This window comes from Thermobia domestica, chromosome 6 (assembly GCF_964235325.1).
Source record: "Thermobia domestica chromosome 6, izTheDome1.hap1.1, whole genome shotgun sequence".
Classification (NCBI taxonomy): domain Eukaryota; kingdom Metazoa; phylum Arthropoda; class Insecta; order Zygentoma; family Lepismatidae; genus Thermobia; species Thermobia domestica.
The window spans coordinates 167,146,767-167,164,179 of record NC_137459.1 but is presented as its reverse complement, the minus strand read 5'-3'; the positions used below and the strand labels follow the sequence as shown (position 1 = coordinate 167,164,179).

The 17,413-nt window shown below is 35.1% G+C and overlaps 1 protein-coding gene across 14 annotated transcripts in view; it reads right to left on the bottom strand.

Moving 5' to 3' along the window:
* Nucleotides 1-1,018: 1,018 nt before the first annotated feature.
* Nucleotides 1,019-17,413, bottom strand: part of Ssdp (Sequence-specific single-stranded DNA-binding protein) — a 690,704-nt gene continuing 674,309 nt past the window's right edge. For 13 of the 14 annotated variants that reach the window (XM_081762327.1, XM_081762335.1, XM_081762326.1 and 10 more), the window contains 2 exons: nt 5,597-5,797; nt 1,019-4,473 (listed from right to left, as the gene is read on the bottom strand). In XM_081762327.1, coding sequence (XP_081618453.1) covers nt 4,369-4,473; nt 5,597-5,797 — 306 coding nt within the window. In that variant the 3' untranslated portion in view covers nt 1,019-4,368. The remainder of the gene's footprint in view (nt 4,474-5,596; nt 5,798-17,413) is intronic. The other variant, XM_081762329.1, reaches the window with a different exon arrangement.

Sequence of the window (17,413 nt, the reverse complement as noted above, 5' to 3'; positions counted from 1 at the left end):
ACCTGTGTACTTCAACGAACCGTCTGAGTTAAGTTTCATAGTTTTCAAGCAATGGTTCCTCAAAATCTAGCTTTCTGGACTTTCAAGACCTTGTGCCCATATATACTAGAAAGGAGTAGTTTTTCTACCCGTATGTACTAGAACTTCCTTCTTCCATTTTGCATAAGAAATCACCTATAGAAGCTTTTTTCTTTGTATTTTCTTAGCATATATTAAACCAACAAATTTTCATTTATTATGCGCTGTACACTTTAAATTCCACGTAAATAACTCATTCGCAAATTAAATGCATTATAAGACTAACTCGACACATTTCTATCAGACAAAAAAACATAATTCATCGGTCTTTGTAAGAAAGGTGTGAAATTACAATTGGTTTGTGGTCCCAAAATTAAGTTGTTTATTGTACAATATCTTAAGAACATGTGAAATTAGAGAGGGACTCTACAGCATGCAATATCACTTGAATGCACGTATATTTTACAATAATCCAAACGCAGTATGAAAAGGAGAATTATTTAACAACTAATTAACAAGATAAATTACAGACTTCTCTTTCATTGCTTTTATGTTTCTTTTATAATCACTCTTCTTCTGCTGCTATAAAAAGTGTTTCTTCTTTTGAAAATGAAGAAAGTGTCATTTTCATATAATAATTTTCCCACATCTAGCTTACCTATTTAACAAAAAAGATGATCTTCTTACAAATTTCTCTCGCGCATTTTTTAAATAATCTTTTTTTACAATTTCTTCTTTCGATCTAATCTACATATTGAGGAGATATGAGACAGAATTTTAGGTTTTCAATTATTCCATCACTGCAGATAAGAGCTGAAAAGGTGGGGAAGGGACAATACAATTCATGGAAAGAAACAATGAGAGAGTAAGAAAAGGTTGGTAGTTACTACAAAGGATACCAGGAACTGGATAAAAGGAAGTACATTTCAAGACGGTGTGTACAGCCAGATATGACTAAAAGTTCGGTCATTACTATGAAATAAATAAATAACAAGGAACATATTACAAAAAGAATGTATTTTATTTTTTCTTTGCCCTCACATTTGGCTGTACACATGTAAATGTGGTAATATATTTAGATAATACGAAAGTAAAACAGTGATTTTGCACCAGCCTTATTTTTACTCAAAAGTTTTCTACACAACATGTTGCAATACTCTATATGACTACTTTACATAAGGTTGCCTAGGTCTACTCCACCAACAAAAATGGTACAAGAGGCCAAATTCTGTGTTTTTCTTATTTTTTTTTTTTTTTTTAAATTTAAACTTTCTTCGAAACTGACAAAGGAGAGGAATAATAATATACTGTGCTTCGTTCAGAAAGTATCTACTATGTTATGAAGAAAAAAAAACTTGTAAAAATTTATTTTTCTCTTTCTTTCCTTTTTTGTCATGTATATTATTTCTTGCACTGTGTAATATTTGGGTGTAACAAAGAAGTAACAGCCTTTCCAAATATACCTTGTAATGAATTTTGGTTCAGGTAGTGAATGCACAACTCCGATATTTTAGCGATTTAAAACCATATTTGCTATTGCGCATAACAAAATAAAATCGGTAATTAAATAATATCTAGTGCCAAGCTACTCAGAACTTATATTAACATAAAAAATAAACTTAAATTCTTGCTAGAACATATAGTGTGTTTTCGGGTGAAATATTCTGTGATATAGAACTTCGAAGTCATTATTGTCACAAAACAGTTTATTTTTAAATAATGTCCAAATTGTAACTGCCATTCCAAACTCCTCTTTTGTAAGAAAATGCAACTATTTAATAACCACGCTGCTAGCCACGTCTAATGCTCTGAGGTGACACTTTATATACAAAGATACATGTGGCATTTTATATATATATATATATATTTATATTTATTTATATATTTATACTTCTATTTATATATTCCTTTCTTATCTTTCGCCAACCTGAACTTTTATCGCTCGTTCATTTATGATAAACTTGGAAGGACTGACGAACAAGTTTATAGGCGCATTAATAAAGGTACTAAAAAAATAAATAATGAAAGAAAAAACATTCGATCATATTACAAAACAAAAACAAAAACCTCAAATAATACTTGACAATGGTTTATATACACATATACGCTTTTATAATCTACTATATTTTTCAGTACGATTTGTTTTTACGTGATGATGCTCGAATTCTATGCAGTCGACTGCATAATCGAAAGAGAAAGAATAAGGCCATTACTTATTATTTTTTCCAGTGCAGAGAAGTACGTACGAATACAAATCTCTAGTGGAGTTGGGGTCTGGATGTCGAGCTGATATGGCAAGACAAACTGATCAACCATTGATCTGCCTACAACCAGTGGCTGAAAATTGAAAAATACAATTCCTATGAGTCCGAATCCGTTTGCCCTGTACAGAAACTTCCCTGTTCAGAAGGCAGAGCTGCCCACATCTTCCTATGGCAGGAGGTAAGGATACTACAGTAGTGTAGGCAGTGCTGCTATCTATAGAGAAATAAAATATTTACAACGTCGTAAGACCTGGATTCCAAACACATAGGAATTCGATATATATATATTTTTTTTTTTTCTTCCCTTAGGAAATTTCTGTCACAATTTACATTTAGTATTATGTACATAATTAGGATTAAGTTTCCTGAATCACGTAAAATGACAACTGGGCAAGGTGGAATGGCAGGGTTTTACATGTGTTACTTTTAGTTACATGTGTCGTTATTTTTCATATTCCCTACCCTACTTAAAAACTTTATTTTATCAAATACAAAGATCTTAACTGTAAAATTATTACCGAAAATCAATTATATCCTGTCATTCCACTTAACTGCAATGAAATGGGTATGAGAGTCTCTGACGTGTAAAACACCCTTTGTAGTTTATGTCCCGTCCTCAATGAGTTTGTGTACTGCAACTGTTCATGCAAAATAAATTTATCAAGTTCCTACGAAGATATTATATATATATATATATATATATATATATATATATATATATATATATATATATATATGCATGCTTGAAAAGAATGTACTGTAAAATGATTTTGATAATAAAATTAACCAGAAAATAAAATTATATTGTAAGAAAGCATGAACAGTGCCCAGTCAAAGATACGAATATTCTTGTCCTGAGAATTTACATGAGAAGTTTGTAGAAGCAACAAGGCAGAACCATAATTTAAATTAGAAATTCTGAAACCTATCATCTAAGCAAAGGGAATGGACCAATGGTTCAACCGCATTACTTCTAACTTAGGGTGTTCTACATTTTCCTGAATAGTGTATTTAGAGAGAGGAATCTAGAATGCTTTCTAAACTAACAGAAAGAAGTACCTGATAGCGAAAGGGTCGAAAGACAGAAATGGGAAATATACACCAAAAGGTACACATACATGTTGCACAAAAGGTACACAACAGTATTCAGAACATGGATGTATAAACAAGCCTAAAATGTAAAGCGAATTATGTTTCCTCAGTAGACAGAAATATCAGTTTAAATAGGACATTTTTAAAACTTTGATATAAATAATATAAAATTTGATGTAAATCCCTTGAACCCGAAATGCGGCAGAATTCCTGGATTCAAATATTGTGAAATACATCACCTTTTTTTAATAAGGAAGAGACCAAGCAACTTGATAGTTTATGATGACGAAGCTAGTCCAGCTGACTGACACATAGACTATTTATGCTCCACCAACTCTTGAAGTCCAGTTCTGTTTGTTTGATGATTAGAAGTGTTTTGAGTCTAGCACTACAGGGCACCTAATGACCTTTTGATTCCTTCACATGGGCAAATAAGCTCCTCATTTTGTTTTGTCTCCACATTGAAGAACTTTTTTTTTCTTTTTCTTTTTTTTTAACAGTCCTGTTCATTGTCTACCTAACACTTATTTCTACAACTGAATGAGGGTTAAATTGCACTGATACTCCAAGTCACTGAAACCACTTTGAAGGCATTCATCTGTCACTCACACATATAGAATATTTAAAGGAATCAGATTGCGAGCCTGATACTATTTATAGGAACATTGAAAAAAAAATCACGCCATTGAAATAACTGAAAGATTTTAGTGCCAATAAGGAAAGATTTCTTCGTCTTCCACACAGCAAATTTCTTCAAAGGTTGCATTACGCATCGGTTTTCATGATGAAGGGATCATCTGCAAGAACAGAAAAACACTTTGACTAGCCAATATTATGATTGAAATAGAATAGCAGATGAACCCTACTAGAACTAAATACAGACTGCAATCTGATTTTACAACAATCTGATTCTCTCTTACAGGGCACAGGGAGGATTCCATAACATACATGGAGGTAACTTGGGGTTGGAAGGATCTTGGGAGGAAAGGGGGTGTTATTGCATGAAATAGTCCGGATGGTCGGAGTCTTTTTCAAACCTCTTGGCTTCTTCCTGCATGCTTTCCTTAATTTTCAGAATGGCTGCTGATTCAGTTTGGTCCTGGAAGGAAGAAAGTGTTCACTGCAAAGTCTAAACTTCCTACTGGGAAACAGTTTTGCATCTATCTATTGAATCTGTCTTGAAACTAAGTCACCAAATCTATCACAAAAGAGTCTTGAATTCAACCAAAGATCTAATTTCTCTTTTAGAAATTATTCATGCAACACACCCTTCCATTATGTGAGTGTGACGGACATGTTAATTTTGTGACGAAGGCAGCAGGGAGGGTGAGTTTAATTACTATCTTGAGCATTTAAAGCTCTAGATTGCAAAATGTACGAACAAAATGTACAACAGAGTGAGTGCATAAACAACGAAGTCAGTGTGTTACAAGGACTTCCATGATTCGTTTTGTTTTCACAGTTCAACAACCAGTCTTCGAAATAGTGCACTCATGCAACTAGAACCCGAAGAACTGCCTAGAGATTAAAAAAAAAAAAAAATCTCTTTTCTTGAAAAGCTCATAAGCTACAGATAAAGGCATCCTCCCTACTCCCCTGTTTACACAACAACCGAACTACATCCATTACGAAAAGTCCTAATTGTGTGGAGTGATTGTCCATCTATTTGCACAAACTAACTGTATACCCTTCAATGTGACATTATAAGATGTTACAGCATATGTGTTTGGAATGCCAAGCATGCAAACTTTACTATTATTCTTTTTAAAAGAAAAAAATCAACGTGAATTTATTTGCTTAAAAAATCCAGTTCACAATGAAAATGTGATGTAACGAACAAAATCCAAAACAATATAGTCTCCAAAACTTCGTTTAACGACAACTACTATGCAATTATCTAAATGCTACTGTGCACCACCAACAATTTTAGGAATTATTTTACAAATGGTGCTTACATTTAGTACCCATCCCACATCCAACAGATGTTCTACACTTCAAAAAAATCATTTTTTTAAAATACGCTTACTCCTACCCACACAATTGCGAAGAGATTCAGTGATTAAAAAAAATATTTAATAGGTTTTCTTATATATATATATTATGTATTTTTGCTTTTATAAAATCTATTTCATTTTTCTGAAAAGAACACACAATGACTCCTTCACTCCACCTCTGCAGGACTACGATTCAGAGAAGTAGTTTCCACCGGTGTTCATACTCACATTTTCCCCAGGTCCCCCAAATCCCCCCAAGTTGTAGTCTCCCATCCCACTCCCACTGTCTTCTCGGGGAGTGCCTGGGCCACCATTGGCCGGGGAATTCTTCATTCCATCCAGACCATCTCCATTCATGACTGGACCCATTGTGCTTGGACCCATTGGTCCCATTGGCCCACCTTCAGGGCCCCCGCCCATTGGAAAATCCTGTTGAGAAAAAGAGAAAGATGATTAGTTAACACGTAACTCAATTACTTACCTTCTAGACATCGTTATTAAACTCTAGATTTATCCTACTATATTTTAAGATTGAAAAGTCTACATGTTGTTAGCCACTGGTTCAATTTAGTTATAAGATTAATCCTGCAAGATAATGGAAAAGTAATTTTTTACTCTATTTGCACACAAAGTGCTAATTTTATGAGACTATCAAATTCGTAGCAATGAACACTAAAAGAAATTCATTGGAAACATATTTAAAACAGAGTTACCAATATCAGATCTTTCCCAATACAAGAGAGTTAAAAAAAAAAAAAAAAAAAAGCTTCATAAAATCTTGCTTTATCATAATTATCATTATTATTGTTTATGATTCAAAAAACACACATCTTAGAGCAGTGATTTATTACCCATTGTATAAGATATAAAACAATAGGAAAATTATAGAAATGAAGCGTTCCAAGTAGTAGGGGCAAACTCAATAAAAGTTGGATACAGATTGAACGCTAGGAATTTACATTTGAGGTGTTCGAGTAGTAATAATAACTTGCTCTGTGGCAGTCAGTTCTAGAGTTTGTATGTATAGTTTGAGGAAGCAATTCCTCTTTTCTTTGCAAAATACAGTTTGAAAATAAACGGACGATCAATTTGAGAGTTCAGCTTGCATTTTAAGAGACCACGTCTTGAGTTCGCCCTTACTACAGTGAAACCTCTGAATAACGGACACTAATGGGACGGGAATTTTTGTCCGTTACTGAGAGGTTACAAAAATTTAATTTTCTCAACGGTAATTGTATGCAGTAATATACAGTAAATGCATTATGTATGAGCATAAATACGTAAAATTCAATATGAAAATACTCTATTTAGTACGTATTTGAATTACTGGGACGGATGAAGGAGAAAAATGAAATGAAATCTTTAAGTTTTACGTCCCACGGTTATGCCGGTTAGGCTAAAGGAGACGGTGATGATGAGAGATGAGTGAAGTGGTGGAATGAAGAAAGTGGGAGGAAACGGGAGAACCCCGAGAAAACCCACGAGCACGGTGTTTGTCCACCACAAAGTCCACACGGCGCGAGCTGGGATCGAACCAGAGACCCCAAGCACCGGAGGTGAACGCTCTACCACTGAGCCACCGCGCCCCCCATACGGATGAAGGAGAAATTCATTTCTGTTAAATAATATTATTGTTGGGGAATTTGCTAATATGTTCGTATACTGCAAACGATAATGCGTGTATGGTAATTTTCTTAAGGACATGTCATCATCCTGTAAAAAATCCATTAATTCACTTACCGCCTATATTAAATGTAAAAATAGCTTTAAAAAGCATGCAATATTATTATTAAATACTGAAATTGTGGAGAAGAAACTCACCAAATTTCTTGGGGAAAAGTCTGAAGTAGTTGTCTGTCGTGTATATCCTACGGACACTAGTTTATGTTCGAAATTTGCTTGCAACTGTTGGATCAATTGGAGAACTTCTATTTCACCGCGATTAATGGTAAATTTCTTTAATTGTTCAACTGTTTGACACACCAATTTGTACAAAAGAAAAATTTTGCTTTCCAAAAAAGAGGGTGTTGAGTGGCAGACCGTACACAGGGTGGGAGATAAGTGAGGGCAAAGTTCGAACATAGAACGTAGAAAATGTCTAAAAATGCAATGTTAATTGAGGTCAAATGTTAGATATGAAGAATGCATGTAGAGCTCCACTGAATATCCGTAATGTGAATCATGGGGGACATCTGAAAAGCCGCCACGTTGGAATTACCGCAAGAAGAATATACAGGAAAGGGGGGGGGGGGCACAAGGCTCTTGATGCACACAGTCTATTGAAATCAATAGTGGCAAATCCGGTTTGAGACCTTTGTTTAATTGCAACTGTTATGGACCTTAAAAATGATTGATTGTGTGGTTGATGCAAAAATTGAGACAACAGTGGGCGCATTTGAAAGAAAGAAAAAAAAAAAAAAAAGATAAAGATGGACAATCGGGCTCGGCACAGCAGTCGCAGATATTGAAATTGAAGCAGTAGTCGGCAGGTGTCATGAATGCGCCAGGTGTTGTTTGCAACTATCCAGTTTTGTAGGAAGCATATCTAATCATAGCTTGGAACCTTGGCGCTGTAAACTGGAAGTTAATGAAGTTGTCCCGTTGTCATATTTTGAAGTCAGATGACAGGAAAACGGTATACATTATACATGTTACGAAATTCTTTTACGGACGGAAGAACAACACATCCAACGGTTGTGTGAATGACGTGCAACCATATGTGAGGAATAAGGAGTCGGGTAATTTCAACATTATCCGGTTTCTGCGCCAAATCTTCATTTTTATTGGTTCTCCATGAATCAACGAGGAACAACAGTTTTATCTGCTCTGTAGAAGGCCAGAAAACGTCAGTCATGATCTCTTTCAGGTTGTTCTTGGTAATATTTGCACTTTTACCTGGATACCAACGAATATTAGGAGGATCGGGACGTTTGTTGGCTGGAAAGTAGCCCTCATTCATGTCACCTTTACGATAGTATTGCTACATTATCACAGCGCGGAACACCTCCTGTTACGTAGGTCTCGAACTGTAATGTGGGTTCCTGTCACCACGGCATGATGTATTCTCAGATTGCGGATCGAGATGAAGCCCTCAATATGAAAGTTAGCTGCGTATATTTGAATAAGCTGTCGCGGAGAGATGATAAGGGGTTGTCCTCCAACTTGGGGGTAACAACTTTGTAAGAAAGGCATCTGTTGAAAAACATCCACGGAAGCTTCGAATGAGTGGCAACTTGCCATCACCTCAGCAAAGTAAAAGGGGCATGAGATTTGAAACTTAGAAGTCTTTATAGGACCGGCGCATTGAAATCTGAACAACTGAGCTAGAGAAATATACAATACCCTGATAGTTCAGAAAATTAGATAGGAAGGAAAGGTTGTGATGTAGACCAGGAATTTTGCGTTCTTTTATACGAAAGGAAATGAAAATCAACTCGCTACAGTTTTTCGTTCACAAGCTAATAACATAACCAATGAAACGTACTGAATTTGTTAATGATAGACATTTTTATCATTCCTAAAAGGTATTATTGTTCTAAATGTGCATGCGATATTATTGTTCTAAATGTCCATGCTCCAACAGAACACAAAGGATGACGATATAAACGACAGTTTTTACGAAGGAACGTGATCCGACTAACTCCCACAATGCCATATGAAAATTATATTATGGAATTTCAATACGACGGCAGGACGAGAAGACATTTTCAAACCGATTATAGGGAGTGGAAGTATATAATATATATATATATATATATATATATATATATATATATATATATATATATATATATATATATATATATATACGGTGTATATATACACACACACACACACACACAAAAATGATGGCGACGGCGTTAGACAAGCAAGCTTTACAACATCCAGAAACCTTATCGTAAAGAGTACAAAATTTTAACATCGCGATATTCATAAATATACTTGGACCTTACCAGATAGAAAAAAAAAAAAAAATAAATAACACAACAAAATTGATCACGTTTTAGTGGATAGAAGAAGACAGTGTAGCATAATTTATATTCGTTAGTTTACAGGAGCACACTTTCATACTGATAACTACCTGATGGCAGCGAAGAAAGAGGTTATGTTGAAAAGGAGAGAATCTTACAATGCAGAAGTTTAATTTAAAGAAATGAGAGAAAAATCAGACAAGAGGGGGATACCAGACTGAAGTGTGGAAAGCGGATTCTCGGTTTTAGAATATACGAAATCCACTCGTATGGAGAATACTTGGATTAAAATTAGAAATATTGTTAAAATTTCAGGAAAAAAAAAAAAAAAAAAAACTAGGACACGCGGAAATATACAGGAACAAACTATGGTTCAAACAGAGATGAAATTTAAAAAAGCAGAGTGGAGTAAACATTCACAACTACGTTGGATACAAAATCGGAACGATATAACTGTACACAATTTCACTGACATCAGGCGGGACACTTCCAAGACACAAAGAACGTTATGTTTATGAGTACTAAAGTTACTAAACTTGAAGTTAACACTAAAAACAAAAATATTCGGTACATGTATAAAGGCATCAACGAGTTTAAAAAAGGTTATGAACCTCGCGCATATGTATTAAAGAAAGTGGACGGTACAATTCTCACTGGCACGAATAGTATTTTAAATAGGTGTAAATATATATTTAAAAATCTGCTAACGGTGCAGCCAAAACAATATCCACGTAGAAAGTGCAATTCATGCACCAGAACCGTATATTCTAGAACCTAACTGAACAGAGAAAAATTCCTATAAAGATTTTTTTTTTTTTTTTTAATCTCAAGGTATAGGCGAAATTCCCGTGGGGTTTATTTTAGCTGGAGGAGAAAAATTACGAAACGAGATATTACGAAACAAGAAGGAATTGTCACAAGAGTGGAATAAATAAATCATTGTTCTAATCCACAAGAGGGGCACAAAGCTAATTGCAATAATTGTCAAAACACCTCTTTTTTTGTCACAATCCTATAAAATTACCTGAAGCAAGAATGACCCCATACATAGGAGAAATAATTGATAATTATCAGTGCGTAGGCAAAATCAATCGATTATCGACTAGATATTTACCAGTCACCAAACACTCGAAAAGAAATGGAATACAACATTCTGGTACATCAATTATTTATTAATTTCAGAAAGGCCTAAGACTCGGCTCGGAAGAAAACAATGAATAATATTCTTACCGAATTTGATATACCGAGAATCCTGGTTACCTTAATACAGGTATGTTTAAATGATACCCAAAGAAAAGGTCCATGTAAGGAAATACTTGCCCATGAGCTTTCATGTCGAAAATGGCCTGAAACAAGGATATGCGTTGTCATCATTATTATTCAACATTGTTTTGGAATATGCTATAAGGAAAATTGATAAGAAGCCATGGCCTAGGGGTGAGTGGCACTCATCAGGATAGGGTTTATTCTGACTATGTTAACCTGAAAGGGAATGATATGAGGGTAACAGAAAGAAGTGCAGATGTTTTATTAAACGTCTGCAGGGACATAGGTTTAGAAGTAAATGCAGAGAAAACTAAATAGCCTATATGGAAGTTCGCCGTGTCCATAATACTTCAAGCCAAATCCAGAAGAAATTAAATGTCAACTGAAAGCTTGGAATTCGTGTAAAACATTGAATTAAATCTTTCAATTTTACATCACACGGTTATGGAGGCTATGTTAAAGGATATGGTGAAGATGAGAAATGAATGCAATAGTGAAATGAATGAAGTGGGAGGAAACAGGAGAACCCCGAGAAAACCCACGCGCACTGTTTGTCCACTATAAAGCCCACTTAGCGTAAGCTGGAATCAAACCAGGGACCCCATGCACCAGAAGTAACACAGAATTAGTGTTATTGTCCAGTTCAAATTCTTTTGTTATCGCGAATTATGTCGAAGAATTTTAAGCTTGAAATATATAAAACGACAATTACGCATGCTGTGAATTTTGCGAAATAGGGTCGCCTACTTCGAGTTAAGAACGCAGGTTGAAAGTGCGAGAAAACAAAATCCTAAGGCGAATATTCGGATCCAAGAAGGACGGGAATGACGAAAACTTCATAACGAGGAACTGCATAATTTATACGGTTTGCCTAACATTGTTACATTCATTAAGTGTAGGAGACTCAGGTGGACAGGCCATGTAACCAGAATGGAAGACGCTTCCACATTTTAACTGGAAATCCAATCGCAAAGGACCATTAGGAAGACTTAGGCGCAGGTGGAACGAAAATATTAACATGGATGCAAAGTAGAAACCAGATCCAGTTGACTGAGGACAGGAATCAATTGAGAGCTTTTGTAGATGTGACACTCAACTTCCCGGTTGCATAGGAGATAAAGTAAGTTAGACATGCTTAAAATAGTAAAACCTGTTGCTACCAAACTCGATGAAATTTGTGACAATCGAAACTTCTTGATTACTGTGATGTTCAGTGACAAAGTAACATTTTGGACGATTGGTACAGAAAACCACCGTAAATGCAGAATTTAGGGGTTTATACCACCTCGTGAATTAGCAGAATACGAACGCGTTTCACCGAAAATGAATGTGAAGTGTGGACTGATTCATGAACATTTGTTTTCCTTCCAAGAGAACAAAATATGGAAAACTACTCAAGCAATATGACGGAGTACCGTCCCATTTTAGTTCTCGCGTTTGTGTAGCTATGGACAGACGGTTTCCTGGCAGATTAATCAGCCGAGGAGAACGAATTGCTTAACCTCTTCGCAGCCCTCATCTAACGCCTTTGGGCCTTTTCCTTTGGGAGGGCGTAAACATATTTGGTGTATGCTCTTCAAATTCAAGACTTAAATCACGTTAAACAACGAATAGCAAAAATAATTGCATCCTCCCACTAGACAGGCTGACACGAACATGACAGGAGATAGAATATCGGTTGGACGTATGCAAGGTCACCAGAGATGTACACTCATGTCCAAAATTATTGTCACATGTCTATAAATATATTGTTCTAGGAATGTAATTTGATAACGAATTCGCCCGGTATTTCTTATAACGTTAATATGTGTATAATTGACAAAGACATATATGTGGGAAATTTCAAGTCAAAAGAGCAGTAACAAACAAAAACAAAACGAAACAAAATTTTCTTGTCCATTTTGCAACATTTTATTATACTCATCATAACTGTCGTATTTATAATTCTTTTTCTATGAAATTTACCACAAATATACATTTTCCGATTATGCGCATAGTATCAGTATTAAAAGTACCCTGTAAAGTCATTATCCAATTATATTTTTAAAAAAAGACAGTTATAGATATGCGACAATAATTTTGGACATGAGTGTACATATCGAAATATACTAGATTTTTTTTTGTTCTTTCGTCGCATTAGTTTCATAATCCAATGTTTCTCATGTGGACTGTGAGATGAGTGCATGAAGCTTCAGATATATCTTGGGCAGACCCTGTGTTTTGTTAAGACATGTTAATAAGGAAACTATAAAAAGTGGTATATTTCCCTCAACTTTATACTTATTAGCATCTCATGCTTTTAGTGTTGTATGCTTTCAACCATAAAAGAGGCAAATCCCGTTTCTAAAATATAGGAATCTAATACTGAAACAGAAAAATCTGCACTTCTGGTTTCAATAGAGGATATGAGTGAATGGAAACTATCTTTACACATTGAATTTTAAATCACACACATATATATATATATATATATATATATATATATATATATATATATATATATATTACCAGTTTTGCTCTAGTCCCTCTCGACCAGTGGCTGCATTGGACGTTAAAAGTGGGGAGGTGGAAGACATGATCTGAATATTTGTATATCAATGTTAGTTTTCCAGGTTGTTTCTAACACCTTGTTTGACGAAAGGTTATATAATTAATAGAATACTATATTTTTCAGTTAAAATGCCGTATGTTGTATTTCATATTTTATGAAGCAAATTGACAAGAGCAGCAAGTAGGTACTAGCTCTTTGTACTCTCAAACAAGGAAAGTGTAAGAAGAGATTTGATTCCTTGATCATAAACATCTTAAAATTATGTCTGGAAACTTGTATGATCAGATTATTTAATAACAAATTTGCAAACATATAAATAGAAAGGATAATATTAATCATAGTAACGAATAATGAGGCTTGTTTTGAACTGGAAGTTATATTGAAACTGGAGATTAATGAGCAACTTATATTTTTAATTCCACACATACCATTAAGTGTATGTTATTACCCTTAAAAAATGAAAAACAGTAAATACTACAAGCATATGCTACGACATTTAACCTTTATTTTACCGTTTGTCAGTACACTGCCAGAATAGTAAATCCGTTCTTTCCCGCGTGTCACTGTAGTGACACAGGCGAAAGGTCTACTTTGACCCGCGAGCACACCGGTTGAGAACCAACGTTTTTGGTTCCTTTCACTATGGACTATCTCTTCATACAATAAGGCACATCATTTAAAAAAAAATATGTGTGCTCGCGGGTCAAAGTAAACCTTTCGCCTGTGTCAGTACAGTGACACGCGGGAAAGAACGGATTTACTATTTTGGCAGTGTAGTGACAGCCGTAAAATAAAGGTTAAAGAAATACGCAATTCCTGTAGCTTTCTTAACTCCACGAGAAGACAAATAACATATACGTACTCACGCAGTGGCAAATATTATATGGCACCATTTTTTATATGAACCAGTAATACATACAAAAACTTTACATCTCCAAATGAAACTATTTGTATATACTCATTAAGGGATCACTTCAAAAAAAAGTGCGGAAAATTGCCCCTCTTACCCCCTAATCGCCGCCCCTGCTCTCGACTGACGGAAGAACAGACTTCCCATACTTATGCATACCATAGTTTGAGTCTAAAGTTACAGGCTTTATAGAACACCGACCTATTTCGACCACTGCACTCACCTTATTCAGCAAAAATAGTGTGTATTTAATTAACTATCCAATAAGATACTTCACAGTTACTTTGCCTACTGAAGGTATGATTCATGAATCTAGAAGCCGGGGATGCTAAAATATCTGCATTTCAAAGTACCTGACCAATTAAATATTTATACTACGCTCACTCATGTTCAAAATAAATTATGATAAATTTACTCTTGTTAACACTTTGTGAAATGAGTAGTCCCCTGTAAACTAAAAAGGATGTACTACACCTTAAGTGTATTGAAATCTTCATCCAATTTTAAGATGTTTTACATATTACAAGACACAAAACGATAAAAAATGTTCTGCTCACTTTTCTAGTAATAACAACATACTAGTGAGTAGGACAGATGGTCAGGGTTGTCAACATATTTTCTGTTGAGAGAAATGCGTACTCCGCTCAATTATGATGACATTAGCTTTGGTAGGCCAACGAAGTACAACTAACAATTTCATTTTACTAAAAGTTTTATGTGGTAGAACATTATTAATTACTGAATTTAGCAATAGTTTGAAGAAACAGTAAAAATGTGCGCTGACGACTAACGAACACTCTTTAGACATGGAACAATGCAACTAAATTGTGAAATGAAATATTTCAATTTAACGTTCCACGATTATATGTTTTAAGTTAAGCGATTAAGTGAATGATGATGGAAGAATTGGTGGAGAAAGAGCCGCGCACTGCCCGAGAAAACCCACGGACATGATATTGTCCACCACAAACTTACCTGTCCGAGGATCGAACCAGGGACCCCACACACCAGAGAGTAAGCACTCTACCACTGAGCCACCGTGCCCCCAACTAAATGATTGAATCATTAATAGACAAAAATGCATTAAACGCAAGGGGAACATTCGCATCAAAATTAACTGCACATTATTAACCTCGAAAACATTGTAATAAGAGTTCCGACTAAACTACAAATATATATGGCAGCCAGTACGAGATTATATACTACGTCAGAGGTTCCCAACCTTTACCGACCGACGATACATTTTACTGAACGCCCTTGGTATAACGACATACCTATTTCTTTTTGTTTGATAATAATAATAATAATAATAATAATAATAATAATAATAATAATAATAATGGTTGCAATAATAAATAACATCTATCATCTAAGTATCAGCCATCTTGTGTACATAGGCCTATGTTAATACACAGACAGTGTGTTCTTCTATTTACTTTTTTTTTTATACATACTTCTGTGCATTACCGGCATCTTCGACCATATGCGCGTCATGTATGATGGATGACCTCTCTGGGTGAACACAATATTCGGGGAAGAGAAAGGAAGAAATTACCGAGGAAGGAAGCGGCCTGGGACTTGTACGTTAGGTGCCATTACGGTATTCGCCTGGTGTGGACGAAGAAAGCTCGGGAAAATCTCACTCAGAATGGCTGTTCTGAAAACGCTGTTACACTTTTTCGATCGAATGTCCCATCTAAATACAAACAGTCTGTCAGGAGCATCAGACGAAAACAAAACATAAATGCTTGGAATACCAACCAATCTATACGAGAAGTAAGACTTATATACATTATTAACAAAATCAATGTGAAATCTACGCTTGGGTTTTTCACAGTATGTGTGCACATGGCGTTACGGTTGACAGACCAACAAACAAACCATCTTTAACATATATCAATCTGTTCTTCTCTTTACATTTTATTATTTTTTATTGGAGAAAAATGCTGACTAACACAAGTATGACGTTGGAAACTGAAGCAAAAATCCTAATCTCATTTGTGGGACGTTGACATCGCTCAAAAATCCAAACATATTGTGCTGGAACGTCTGGAAATTTTATTTACATGGTAGAATTGCACGACAAGTCGAACAATTCATTCTTTTCATTGACAGATCGTTTTACATGCTAATCTCACCAGATGTATCAAAAGAATAAATTACTTATTACGCCCGTTTCTCTCAAGAAATGTTTTAAGAAATATAACAGAATTAATGTTATACTGGATACTTTTTGCTTTCAGTTGGTTTTATCGCAGTTCTTATATACAAACTTACTCCATTTTAACACGAAACTGGTTTCCAGTAACGAACAGGAAAAAAAAGTTCCCTTTGTCTTCTGAACAATATAAAAAAGTAAGAAGAAAAAAGTAGTTTTCCATCTACGCTTATTTAACTGTAAATCACGTCCAGTTTTTACTCAAACATGAAATACTTCGTTCCTTTAAAATTTAGATGTATTTGTTTCATCTTGTAACTTGTGATTTGAGAAAAATATACATATATCAATCTACATGTCTGATGATTACTTTTAAGCCGCAAACACATTGTGATCGCGAGTTCGGTTCAAATAATGTATTTTATTCTCTTTACTTTATTACATGTATCTTTCCCAAATTTTTACATGATAAATGCTACTTCACGCTTCATTGTATAGATACATTCTGAATAGCATATTATATATATATATATATATATATATATATATATATATATATATATATATATATATATATATATATATATATATATATATATATATATAGGAGTGGGACAAAAAAATCTAAAACATTTGTAAAAGTGTGAAAATCATACCTAGTATGGTTCGGGGCCTCCTTTTGCGTCCAAACCAGCTTGGATCCGACGTGGAATGGACGTATACAGCTCCTGAATCATGGTGTGTGGAATTTTGTACTATTGTTCCTCCAAAACCTGCTCCAGTTCCTTAAGGGATGCTGGTGGAGGGTAATGAGAGCGAACACGCCTTTCTAACTCACACCATAATGGCTCAATAATGTTCAGATCTGGTGATTGTGGGACCCAGGGAAGGTGAGATAGCTCCTGGTCATGCTCCTCAAACCATGATTTCACCGTTTTTGCAGCGTGATAGGGTGCCAAATCATCTTGGTAAATGCCATCACCATCAGGGAACAATATTTGGCCCATGGGTAGAACCTGGTCCCGCAAAATGGCCCCATACGCCTTAGCATTCATCATTCCATGCAGGGCTATGATCGGTTCTGCAGAAAACCACGATATCACTACCCATACTGTAACAGAACCACCTCCATGCTTTACAGTTGGGAGCAGACAGTCTGTATCATAGGCCTGCGACGGTGTTCTCCATA